Source organism: Emys orbicularis, chromosome 7 (genome assembly GCF_028017835.1).
Source record: "Emys orbicularis isolate rEmyOrb1 chromosome 7, rEmyOrb1.hap1, whole genome shotgun sequence".
Taxonomy (NCBI): domain Eukaryota; kingdom Metazoa; phylum Chordata; order Testudines; family Emydidae; genus Emys; species Emys orbicularis.
In genome coordinates this window covers 74,280,649-74,292,786 of record NC_088689.1, presented here as the reverse complement: position 1 = coordinate 74,292,786, position 12,138 = coordinate 74,280,649, and the positions used below count along the sequence as shown (strand labels likewise).

At 46.5% G+C, this 12,138-nt stretch overlaps 1 protein-coding gene across 4 annotated transcripts in view; it reads left to right on the top strand.

Annotated features, from left to right (window-relative positions):
• Positions 1-9,686, top strand: part of PAX2 (paired box 2) — a 97,621-nt gene extending 87,935 nt beyond the window's left edge. For 2 of the 4 annotated variants that reach the window (XM_065407230.1, XM_065407228.1), the window contains 3 exons: positions 1,414-1,515; positions 8,023-8,109; positions 9,565-9,686. In XM_065407230.1, the coding sequence (XP_065263302.1) occupies positions 1,414-1,515; positions 8,023-8,109; positions 9,565-9,686 (311 nt within the window). Of the gene's footprint in view, positions 1-1,413; positions 1,516-8,022; positions 8,110-9,545 lie in introns of all 4 variants that reach the window. The other 2 variants (XM_065407231.1, XM_065407229.1) reach the window with 1 other exon arrangement.
• The last annotated feature ends 2,452 nt before the right edge of the window (positions 9,687-12,138 follow it).

Below are 12,138 nucleotides of genomic sequence, written 5' to 3'. Positions count from 1 at the left end.
ATTCTACCCACCACCCCCTAGAGAGAACTCACCCGTTGCTGGGAGGTAGGGTTCATTTACCCTGAGTGCTGAGTGTAAGGCTGGTTCCAGGGCCTAGTCCACAGATTTGATTTCTCCCATAAGCTGAGCTGAAACAGTGGGCCTGGTTTTCCTTACATTTACATACACCAGTGCTACTCTGTTGACTTCTGGGGGGTGGCTGGTCCTGATTCACATGGGCACAGATGAAGGAGAATTGGGATCCAGGTCTCCAAACAGAACAGAGAATGGATTTAACAAGGCAGCAGCCAACGGCACAAGCTCCATGGCAAGCTACAGCTCAGCAGAGGAATCTGGAGGGCTGGTGTGGGCTGAGAGCTCAGTAGCAGCATAGGAGGTTGAGCTGGGAAGATCCCAGCAGCGGTGGGGAAAGGATTGTCTTAATTTATTTAGAGGGGTTTTTATTTTGGTTTTGGCTTGAAACTCCCAGCAGCTTCTGAGATGATTTTAGTTCATTTAAATGCAATGAGCACTCACAGCAAAATGCCCTCCTCACTGGCCCGCTTTCAGGTGAACCCATCCCAATGAGGACATGCCTCTGGCAGCAGGCAAGGAGCCTACAGCTGCACTTACTCAGTGGTGAAAAATAAACCCCTGTCATCTACCGGCCTGTGCCCCTCTCCTCCCGCACCCATCCCCATGCCCATCCCCTGCAGGCGAAGGCGTCCTGACTCTGGGGCTTGCAAAAGAACCAGTGAAAACTTGTATCTGTGACAGAAGTAAAGAAGGGATCAAATTAAAACCCCAGGTCCTATTTTTTATTTGTATGACAGCAGCACCTAGAGGGGCCCCATTGTGCTAGGTATTGTGCACATGTGGGAAGAGATACTCCCTGCCCCAAGGAGCTTACAGCCTAGACCGACAAATAGTGGGAGGGGAAACAGACACAGAGAAGTGAAGTGATTTGCCCAAGGATGGACAGTGGCAGAGCTAGGAATGGAAGCCAGGTCTTCTGACAGCACTAGGCACTGGACCATGCCGCCTCTCTCTGCCTGCTCCACATGCAGGAGCTCAGCTACTCCAGTGATGAATGTGGTAGAACTTCCTATGCAGCTTAGATTTGCTTCTATTAGGTTAAATAGATCCAAGCTGCCCAACTGGCTTCAGTGTATACAGTGGGACGAAATGAATGACTCTGAGCCTTAAAGAGGCTCCTTTTCAGTGTCCTCTTTGCAGCTTGGACTCAAAAGCATCAAGGTCTCCAAACGAAAATCTTCCAGTGAAAAGGAAGGTCAGAGGTCCCAGGCAGAGTCTCAGAGTGTTTGCCCAAGAGGCTCCTGGCCACTTGGAAAGAAGGAGACACCAGGCTCTGTGCTGAAGGATCTCAGTTCAAGTCACTGCTCATCCTCTGTCCCCACTTCCTTCTCTCTCCAGGTCGTGACATGGCGAGCACCACCTTGCCCGGTTACCCACCCCATGTCCCGCCAACTGGACAGGGCAGCTACCCAACCTCAACTCTCGCAGGAATGGTACCTGGTAAGTCAATGCCAAAAGCATTTGTGTTGTGCTTAGCCAGTGTATAGGCCTTGATCATTCTGCTCAGGCACTGGAGTATTCTGCTATAGCTCTAAGTCCCTTCCCATCAGTGTCTCTGCTGCCCTTAAAGCCCTGCCTGCTACCCATGGCTCACAGTCAAACATAATGCACTACCATTGCCCATGAAAACTGATTCATCACAGCTAAGGGCAACTAGCTATCTATAACCTATGGTAATTAATTAATCTTAGTATTCATTAACTATCGTAATTAACTTCCAACTGTCCATGTAAATTATTATCCACTGTTCATGGCTCAGGATAATTAACTACCCACCCACCTAGGGTAACAAGCTGTCTTTTGTCCAAAGGACAGCTAAGGACCAGATGCAAATGGTAACTTAATATCTACAGCCATGGGTGGCTACAGTGCTACCCACAGCCTAGACTCACTAAGAACCCATTGCCCACATACCAGGAATAAGTAGCACAACTCAAGGAAAACTACTTATTACAACAACCCAAGGGCTAACCAGCCACCCACAGACTGCTTGCTCTTATACACAGCCACTGCCCACAGAATAAGGATATCTAGCTACCTGCTCCATGCATCCAAGAGACAAATGGCTCTCTGCTACCCATTGGCTACGGATAAATATCTTCACTCAGCACAAGTCTGACTAACTTGTACTGCCTGCTGCTCACAGAAAGGCCAACTAGCCATTGCCCAGACCCCAGGAATAGCTAGCTAAGGGTCTGATCTGGTAAACGTTATTGAGCATACTGCTAGTCAGTGGGGCTATTCACAACAGTGAACACTATCACTGACGATAAATGTGTGCAGGTCTGAGCCCTAATATCCTTAACTGACTAATCCCTGATTACATCCCTAGAGGTACTGGCTAGTAGTAGTAGTGTTCTCTGCCCAGGGCTAACAAACTACCCACTGCCTACAGCCCTAAGATAACTGGGGATATACTTGTAAGGTTATAGGATCAGGAAAAGTGATAGGGCCAGATTCTGGCTCCCACTCCAGCCCCTTGCACCACTCCAGCCTCTTTCACCACTCCAGCAGTGCAGAGGGGCTGCAAAGCTTGCCCCGCCGCTATCTGTGTGTTGAAATCTCCAAGTGGTGCAGAGTCAGCATTATTTAGAGCAGCCCCAAACCTGCTCTAAGTTGTGCCAAGAGCTGGCTTGGCCCCCAGCTGGTTCGAGGGCGAGGGGAACACAAAGGTGATGTATAGCAGTCAAAACCCAGTCATAATGGGTGAATTCAGGTAATCACATATTTAAAGCTTATAACCTGTTTATGCTTAAAGCAGTGTTGCCGTGCCTTCTCTGCTATTTTAACCCAAATTAAGAATACACCTCTTTTTGAAGTGTAGACATACGCTTAGTAACCCACAGGAGTCGATTTAAGAAGTAATTCTCCTTGAGGCACTCGATACTAGTGACCACTGTATAATGAAGTTCATCATCCCCATGGCAGAGATCATACCAAAATCTAGCTCTGGGACAGTCCGCTTTAGAAAATGTGACAACAATGAGGAAGCTAATCAGAGAGACCCTTAAGTCAAGGGTAAGGGAATTCAGCTTACCCATATGACAACAGAGTTAACACCCAGGGCATGCAGACACCCAAAACAAAGAATGGAAGCAGGAAGGTAAGGAAAAAAACCAGGCTAGTTAAATTGCAATGTGTAAGAAATTATTCAAGCCAAATAGGTGTCCTTCTGAAAATGAAAATCCAACCACGTTGGGGCTTAAGCCAACCTGAGGGTTAGGAGGACATTTTTCCTGGGGCCTACTTGGACATGCTGTGGTATTTCTTACACCTCCCTATGAAGTGCCAGGTGCTGGCCACTTTCAGTCACAGGATACTGGACTGGATGGATGGACCACTGGTCTGATCCAGTCTGGCAATTCCTGTATTCTAGTCCAACTGGAGCCATCATAACTGTGTTCCATAGAACATAAGATAGACGTTGATAGGCCCAATGGGGAATGTGAAATGCAAACATCCAGACACTTAGATACAAATAGCAGGAAACTCTTTAAATGTATCAGAAACAGGAATTATGCAAGAGAAGGTTTCTTGCTGACCAATCTGAGAACATCTTCCTGGGATGTAATCAAATGTACCGACATGCCAGAGAGCTGCATCGTTCAGTTGCTTTGAACGTCCACTCCACTGCAGGGATCTTGAGACTAGGTCCTCACCACTGGAGCCTCTTTGGGTCCTCCCTGATTTACTGGTTCCTGTGTTAAGCTGCCATGATACAGATGCCAGAGCATAGATGTGACTCTGTGGTTGGACAGGAGGTGCAGATGTATGGCCTAAAGAACTGAATCATAAGACAACACAGACTCTGTGAAGAAAGGTTCAGATTCAGGGGATTTCATTCAGGATCCAAAGGGACACACATGGAATTTCTGTCCTGCAGGAAATTCCAACATTTCAAAATTTGTTTTTTATCTCAAATTGTGACAAAAAATCAAAATATTGAAATATTTGGTACAGTAACATTGAAACAAAACATTCTGATAATATCAAAATGCTTAGTTTCAATAATATATGTCAAAGCAAAATAAAACAAAAGAAGAAAGTTAAACAAAACAAGAAAGTTAAGATGAAATGAGAAAGTTGAAACAAAACAAGGAAGTCTAAACGAAATACTCAATTTTGAATAATTTTGAACTTGTCTGTTGAAAATTAATAATTAATGGAGATATCCCATCTCCTAGAACTGGAAGGAACCTTGAAAGGTCATCGAGTCCAGCCCCCTGCCTTCACTAGCAGGACCAAGTACTGATTTTGCCCCAGATCCCCAAGTGGAAATATTTCAATTTAGTTGAAGCAGCATTTTGAGAAGGAAAATTATTCCCTCTAAAACATTTTGACCAGCTCTAGCCAAATGCATCTCTGTTACATCAGTAAAACCCCACTGACATCAATGGGGTTGCACTGGTGTAACAGAAAGGAGTTTGTCCTCCTTAGAGACACACAGGCATGTGCAAAATGGGTAATCTGCAGTGCAAGTATCCCTTTGGCTCATACAGATGCTGCCTTAAGATGTGTCCGCATTCACAGTCACCTGTTTGCACACATTTCACAGCTGCAACTTAGGCTCACTGGCTCTAGAGATGGATGGAAGCTACTAGGTCACTGAGTGCATCTTCCTGCAAAGGGCAGGAATTGGTCACTCAAAGGAGGATTAATCAGACATTACTTTAATGTTATGCTGGATCTGTGCATGTTCCAGGCTTGGGAGGCTTGCTGCTCAAGTTACAGGACACTTTCAATCCCTGACTCCCTTCCCCCTCTTTCTTAGAGAAGCCGGCAGCCCCAGCCTCAACCCCTTTGCCTGCTGGAGTCACTCTGCAAACCCTCTGGAGGACTCTCCAAAAGGAGAAGGGGTTTAGAGAGAGCAGCATGGAGCCTGCAGAGGGCTGGTAGCAGCAACGGGGGGAGCATTAAACAGAATCCAGTGCTAATGAGGAAATTACACTTGTTTCATTAGCGATCGGGAAAGGCAATAGCTCAGTTCCTCTTGGTCACAGTTGAGCTCAAAAGCTCATTATCCTACTGCATGCATGCTTTCACTCCTCGTCAATAAACACCGTTTCCAATGGCTGCCCTCCATCCTCCCCAGCTCCCCATGGCTGCACCAGAGTGGGGCTCTTTCTCCTCTACTTAACCTGTGGTTTAGGATCACTGTAAACAGTTTAGGATGACAACAGAGAAGGGAGAGAGAGAGAGAGAGAGAGGCCTTGAAATATCAGAATTTTGCTCTCCCCCGCAGCCATACCGAGACATGGGCTATTCTATATGAGCCAGCTCGGAGCAGAAATGCCCATCTGGTTGGCCTTTTCCTTCTCTCTGGGCTAGGTTTCTCCCCGGTACAACTCTGCTGAGCAGCACACTTCAGTGGTGTTACAGCAGGGCCATGCTTGGTACTCTGCCTCTGTGTAGTCTCCCTCTGCCTGCCCCCCAGGGCATCCCGTGTTCTCTCTAGCAGGGATGTTGTGACTGTCCCCCATCTATCCATCAGGGTTTCCAGGACTGGATGTTTCTGGATTGGAAGCACATTCAGTGGTTGCCATTATAAAGTCAACATTTGCCAATGGCTCCAACTCGGTAGAATCTGAGAATCTGATCTATTCCCCTCTACTCAGGCCTACACTAGAAAATTAGGTTGTTTTAACTACATCAGTCAAGAGTGTGAAAAATCCACCTCCCTGAGCAACATTGTTAAGCCGACCTAAGTCATCATGTAGACCGCACTAAGTTGACGGAATAATTCTTCCATTGACTTAGCTATCACATCTCGAGGAGGTGGATTACCTACACTGATGGGAGAGCCCCTCCCGTCGGCGTAGGTAGTGTCTACACTGAAGTGCTACAGCAGTACAGCTGTAGCATTTCAAGTGCAGACAAGCCCTCAGAGTAAGAACTACTGTAACTGCAGTACCTCAGACCCCAGAGAGGGGAGGATGGAAGGGGGGATGTAGCTCTTGACAAAAGTTGACCTTTTTATGGTGACTAGTTTATGCTATTATTCTAAATTCCTTAGAAAACCCAATAGAACCTTATCAAGGGTAAATCATTGTAGCTGTGTTGACTCCATGGACTCAGTTTCCACCAGCAGAGAATATGGCCTATTGGCTCTAATGCTCCTGAGAAGGAAGCACTGGCAGAGATTAGAGAATAATGAATTGAAATCTCTTTGGTAATTGTGTCTGAGGCATTCCATGTACTTTGCTTTATTGCCTTTAACCTCCATGCTGTGGATCTCTATTAGAAGGCCTGGATGCTTTCTACACTCATTGTTTCTCTACCAAGGACTCTGGTCCCTACAGAGAATAGCTGGCAAGTTATTATCAGACTGTACAGACCAGGCACCATGGCCACTTTGTTCTTTTCCCACTGTCAAAGTTCAGACCTATGTTCAGTGACATTTGAGTGCATTACATAAGCTCTCGGCTGGCATTGCTCTTTCCCAGCCTGCCTGCAGTTTCATTAAAGAGAGGTGATGATCAAACAAGTATCTATTTAAAAATGCCATCTCCTTATTCAACAGATTCATAGATTTTAAGATCAGAAGGGACCATTATGATCACCCAGTCTGACCTCAACGTTTGTCTTCCAGTCATATTTTCTCAGTTGCAAGTTCATTAGCCCTGAAGAGCCCATATAGCTAGGGAGGTGCACTGGGTGCTCCTCTGAGCCGAAGCTGCAAAATTTGGATCCTGATCCAGATTTCCAGCATTTCACAGAGTTCATAGTCATGTTGGTTTGGGCCCATCTCAGGCAAAGATGAAGAGACAAAGAGAACCCAGAGGCAGAAAGAACCCAGTTCGCCTTTCAAACCCAAGCAGCATCCGTTGCACTAGCAATTGGAAAAATCACCTTTTGACTTGTAAACTGAGCAAGTTTTGTATGGAAGTCATAGAATCATAGGACTAGAAGGGACCTCGAGAGGTCATCTAGTCCAGTGCCCTGCACTCATGGCAGGACTAAGTATTATCTAGACCATTCCTGACAGGTGTTTATCTAACCTGCTCTTAAAAATCTCCAATGATGGAGATTCCACAACCTCCCTAGACAATTTATTCCAGTGCTTAAGCACCCTGACAGTTAGGAAGTTTTTCCTAATGTCCAACCTAAACTGCCCTTGCTGCAATTTAAGCCCATTGCTTCTCGTCCTATCCTCAGAGGTTAAGAAGAACAACTCTTCTCCCTCCTCCTTGTAACAACCTTTTATGTACTTGAAAGAGTCATTGAGAGAATATCAATGGGGCGCCCATAACATCAGAGCCACTCTTGTGTCTTGGACGATGCTATGGAGGGGGGAGGAAAGAAAGGGCTGTGCATTCATATTCCACTCTGCAGTTCATATATAGCATTCCCCCTCACTTCCCTGTGAAGTGCTTCTGATGACCACCACCCACGATTTCCTCCTTAACAAACCTTCCCTATTTCACAACCCCCAGCATCCTACTAAGAACAAAACTGACCAACGCGAGTTGCTATTGACAGTGTTGCCAATTCTTGTGGTTTTATCATGAGTCTTGCAATATTTGGTGTTTCTTTTAAAGGCCCAGCTCCTGGAGTCATGGGATTAGGTGTGGATCTTGGCTTTCATTTTTTTTAAAAAAAGCAAATTCCTATCCCTCATGGTTGCAGAGCAAAGCTTGAAAATATGACCCCACAGTGCACCCTGCAGATCTGGAAACCAGGCGGCAAAGAAAAAGAGACCAATATTTTAAACATTTTAGAAAGATCTTGTGATTTTGAGGGCCTGACTCATGCTTTTTGACTGTCCAGGGTCGGCAGCATTGCACTGAAAATTAAAGAATTGTATATCCTTAAGTTGCACTTCCAGGTGGGTGAAGAAACTACATAAACTGGTATGGCCTGGGTCAGATGAACCTAAGCACCAGCTCAGGGGAAGGGTAGAGACATGTCTTTCCCACTGTGTTTCACTTCCCACTTTGTTCCTTGCAGGGAGCGAGTTCTCGGGGAACCCTTACAGTCACCCTCAGTACACGACCTACAATGAGGCCTGGCGATTCAGCAACCCCGCGTTACTAAGTGAGTACCTGCCCGCCCGCACACACACACACCCGCCTCGCGCTCCTTCTGTACGTCTCTTTGTTTTCTTTTCGTTTGTTCGTTTGTTTTCTGAAATGGGTCTGCAAGTATCTGGCCAGGCTAAGAGTCCTTTCCCTCACTGTCCAATCTGGCCTCTCAGTGAGTATTTTCGTGACATCTGTTTTTTCTCCGGCCTGAGGCTGCTCCAAGACTCTACTTCAGATTAGGTCAGAAATCCACTTCAGGTTCTCCTTTCTCCATGGGTTGCACCCAGAGCCCATTCCAAGGGTGGTCAGCAAGTTCTCCACCCAGGAGCAATGCCCACAATGCCTGGGTAAATTTGGCCAAGTTTGTCGGTGGCTGGTGGAGTCTGTCCAGCAGGGTTGGAGCCCCACTGAACCTAATGTTCACAGAAAAAGTAAAATCTGTTGGGGGGGAGGGAGAAAAGCCCTAAAACTCTGTCCTCTCACACAGCATTTCCTTGTAGGGGAACAGGAGGAGATTTATTGTATGTAAAATAAATTAGCTGTGATTATTAACTACATATTCACTAAGGTTTAACAACTGAGTAATAGATACAAATTTTATTCCAGTGTTGTTAAACCTCAGCAAATGTGATCTTAATAATCAATCACTATTTAACTCCCATCCAATAACCGCCCGGAGAGCTTCTCTTCCAAGTGTGACCAAAATCCCAAGCAATGAAACAACGGACAATTGTTTTGTTTCTCCCCCAGCTGCGTTTGGAGATGGCTCGCAGCTCCATATCACATCTGTTCAGTCAACCCAACCCCTAGAGGCCTACAGCAGATGAATTGCTGTAGCTCAGGTACAGGGTGCTGCCAGAGTGATACTCACACACTGACCTCTCAGCCCCTGTGCAGAAGGGCAACAGCAATGGGTCCCAGATGTTTTGCCTGCACACCCCCATTTGGAGACTTATTGATTCCCACAATACCAGAAAGCAACAAAGCAACCAAAGAATCCAGGACAGGGTGCTCATTTTGCAGCGCCTCCACAGGGCCCCAGCAGAAATAGGTGTGCACTCAAGGTGCATGCAACATCAAGCAGAGGGCGCCATTTGGCGGAGGTGCCATCATATTCAATTGGGATCGCAGTCTCATCTGCTGATGGCACAACCCCAAGTGGGGGTGCAGCCCATAGCATGGGAACCGCTGGTCTACAGGAAAGAGGATTTCCCAGCCCTGGCGAGACCAGCTCTGCCAGGAGCATGATGTGTGGTAATGTATCCTCAGAGAAATACAGCAGTTGGGTGGAAGTGTTGGCCCACCTGCTCCTGGCCACAGGTCCTTCCTTTGGTCCTTCTCCTTTTGTTCTTTTCTTTTGTTTCATTTTCTTTTCTTCTTTTTTTATTTTTATTTTTTTACTGTTTGTCCTTTCAAACCAGTCCATTCTTCTCCTGTGTTAACTTTCAGGTTCCCCTTATTATTATAGTGCCACATCCCGAGGCGCTGCACCTCCCACTGCTGCCGCTGCCTATGACCGCCACTAGTTACCATGGAAACCACATGAAACTGCAGGGCGACAGCTTAGGCCTTCATATTGTACCTGTCTGATCAACTTTCTCCATGCCCGGGAAGGGTGAAGAGAACTTCTCCGTCCCCCTCCACGCCCAGCTATCCCTCCCCTTCCCTGCAGAATGTGCTGGATCGAAGCACTCGCGACATCGGACTGAGAAATACGCATCCCCTGCACTCTGTCCCTTGCCCCAACTCAACTACTTCCGTGGACAACAGGAAAGGCCTGTGGCCAGCTCACCTGCTGCTGTAGACCTTCAAACCATCCCAGGCACAGTTCAGCCATGCAAGGCCTCCCTGATTTTGAAGACTGAGGGGAATTCAAGCAGTGCAACCCGAAACCCTTGTTTATACAGGACCCTGTTCTCCAGGGAGCGGTAGAGGCAGGGTGAAGTGGGGAGGAAGCCACCTGCAACAAATTGTTCCCTCGAGAAACTTTCTTCCGTGGTGGATGCTTCAAAACGCTAACCAACAAGCCTGTTTCAGAGGCCTGAGGGACTGGTCTGGCTAGCATGGGGATGGCAGCACAGAGAGGCAACCCATCTGGCAGTGAAGGAAAGGCCCAAGTGCAACACTCTCCATTCCTCCTCCTCCCTCCCCCCCGCCCCAGGTCTCTCTGTGTGCTCCATCCCCACTCTTCTCTTCATGCCTTGGCTTCCTTCAAGGTTCCGTTTGAAGGCCACACCCGGCGTGTTGTGACCTCGCAGGCCGGAGTTGGGTTGAAACACACACAAACATGATTTCTGTGACACACAATCAGCTCAGACAGGAGGATGGAGCGACATCAACCAACCGACCGATGAAATGAAGAAATATATAAATAGATATATAAATATAACTGTGTTTTTATGCTTTGTCATGAAGGTCTGTAAAAAGGAAAAAAAATGAACAAATCCCCAATTTTCTAAAAAAAAAAAAAAAATATCAACAAAAAAACAAAATAAAAAAAACCCTACAAAAATAAACCCAAACCCCCTCGCCCGAATGGCACACAAGTTCCTCTGATGTTTGATGCTCCCCTTTCACTCTTGGGTTTCATTTCCTTTCTGTTTTGCACTAGAATGTGATGGTGGAGAGGATTGGAGGCCCCATCACCTCCTCTTTTCCTAATCCCAATCCCATTCTCTGGGGAGCAGTGTGGACAATTCACATCTGGCAAAAAAAAAAAAATTATCAAACAAACCAGCCAACTAAACGCACCCCGTGGGAAGTCAGCTTTTTCCGTGTCAGTTGTCATCAAACAAAGAAAACAAACCCAGTCTCTTGCTCTATCCGTGCTTGTGGTAGAAAGGAATGTGTGGGGTTTCATGCAGGTCCATTAGATCTCCCTTCAACCAGCAGAGCTGAAACAGACAAATTCAGAATTGGCTGGGATTGTTGCTTGGTTCCCTACACTTGGTTCCCATGCACTTAAACTTGCACCTACTCCCTTCACCCACACCTGCCTCAGTCAACCTGACATCTTAACTCCCACACCTTAATACCTGTGCCCTACACCGGTCCCTGAATACCTACATCTTAATCCCTGCAGCCCCATTAAGTGTTTTATTCTCAATTCCCAAACCCCTACAGCCTTGCTATCTATGCCCTATCCCACTCCCACGGTCCCTTCACCCTAATCCCTACACTTAGTTCTCTGTGTTCTGCACCCTAACATCTATCTCCTATACCCTCATCCTTGCACCCTCAACCCTATATTACCCCCCATAATATTCACTCCCTGATTCCTGAATGCTCTTGTAATGATTCTGTAGTGATTCTCTGCTCTCTTTGGTTCCCCAGTGATTGCCAAGCACTGTTTTGCAAAAGGCTGATTGTCAGTGGAAATGCTTATTACTCCTGTATTGCTGGCAACTTCAGATGCTCCTGTTCTTTGGACTGACACTCCCAAAAAGCTAGTCAAAGAAAACATGAAGGCTAGAGCTGGTCTCCTGGGCAGCAAGAGGTAGATTCTCATTGTTGGTTTAGAGAGAGGATTGGGATAAGATGAGTGGGCCACTGTCCATGAATAAAGGCAGGATAAAGTCAACCCATTGAGGGTGGAAATGTGAACCGTGGAGCAATTTCCAAAACTAGCATTTGTATAAAGCCCATGGTTCCCAGCCTCTGAATGAAATGTGCATATTGACTCAGCTTTCTGTCTCCAGGGTTAGCCTGAAGGCAAGAAAAGTCCATCGTCAGCAACTGGCTGTAATGGTCCCAAAGACCCCACTCACCCAGAGCTCTTTTCAGCACTTGCATATCTCAGGGTGACCATATGGGTGCGTTTTCTGCAATGGGATGGCACAGAATGCTAAGAGGGAGTGTTTTTGTTTACACAGAAGATAAGGGCCTAAAATTTGTTCTGGTAAATCTTGAGTAACTCCAGTGAAGTCAACAGAGTTACTCCACCCCCACTAAGTCAATGGAGTTGCTCCAGATTCATTACTGTGAACCCACTGAAGTCAATGGTTATTGGAATTTATCCAGATTTATGTCATTGTGACTGGGT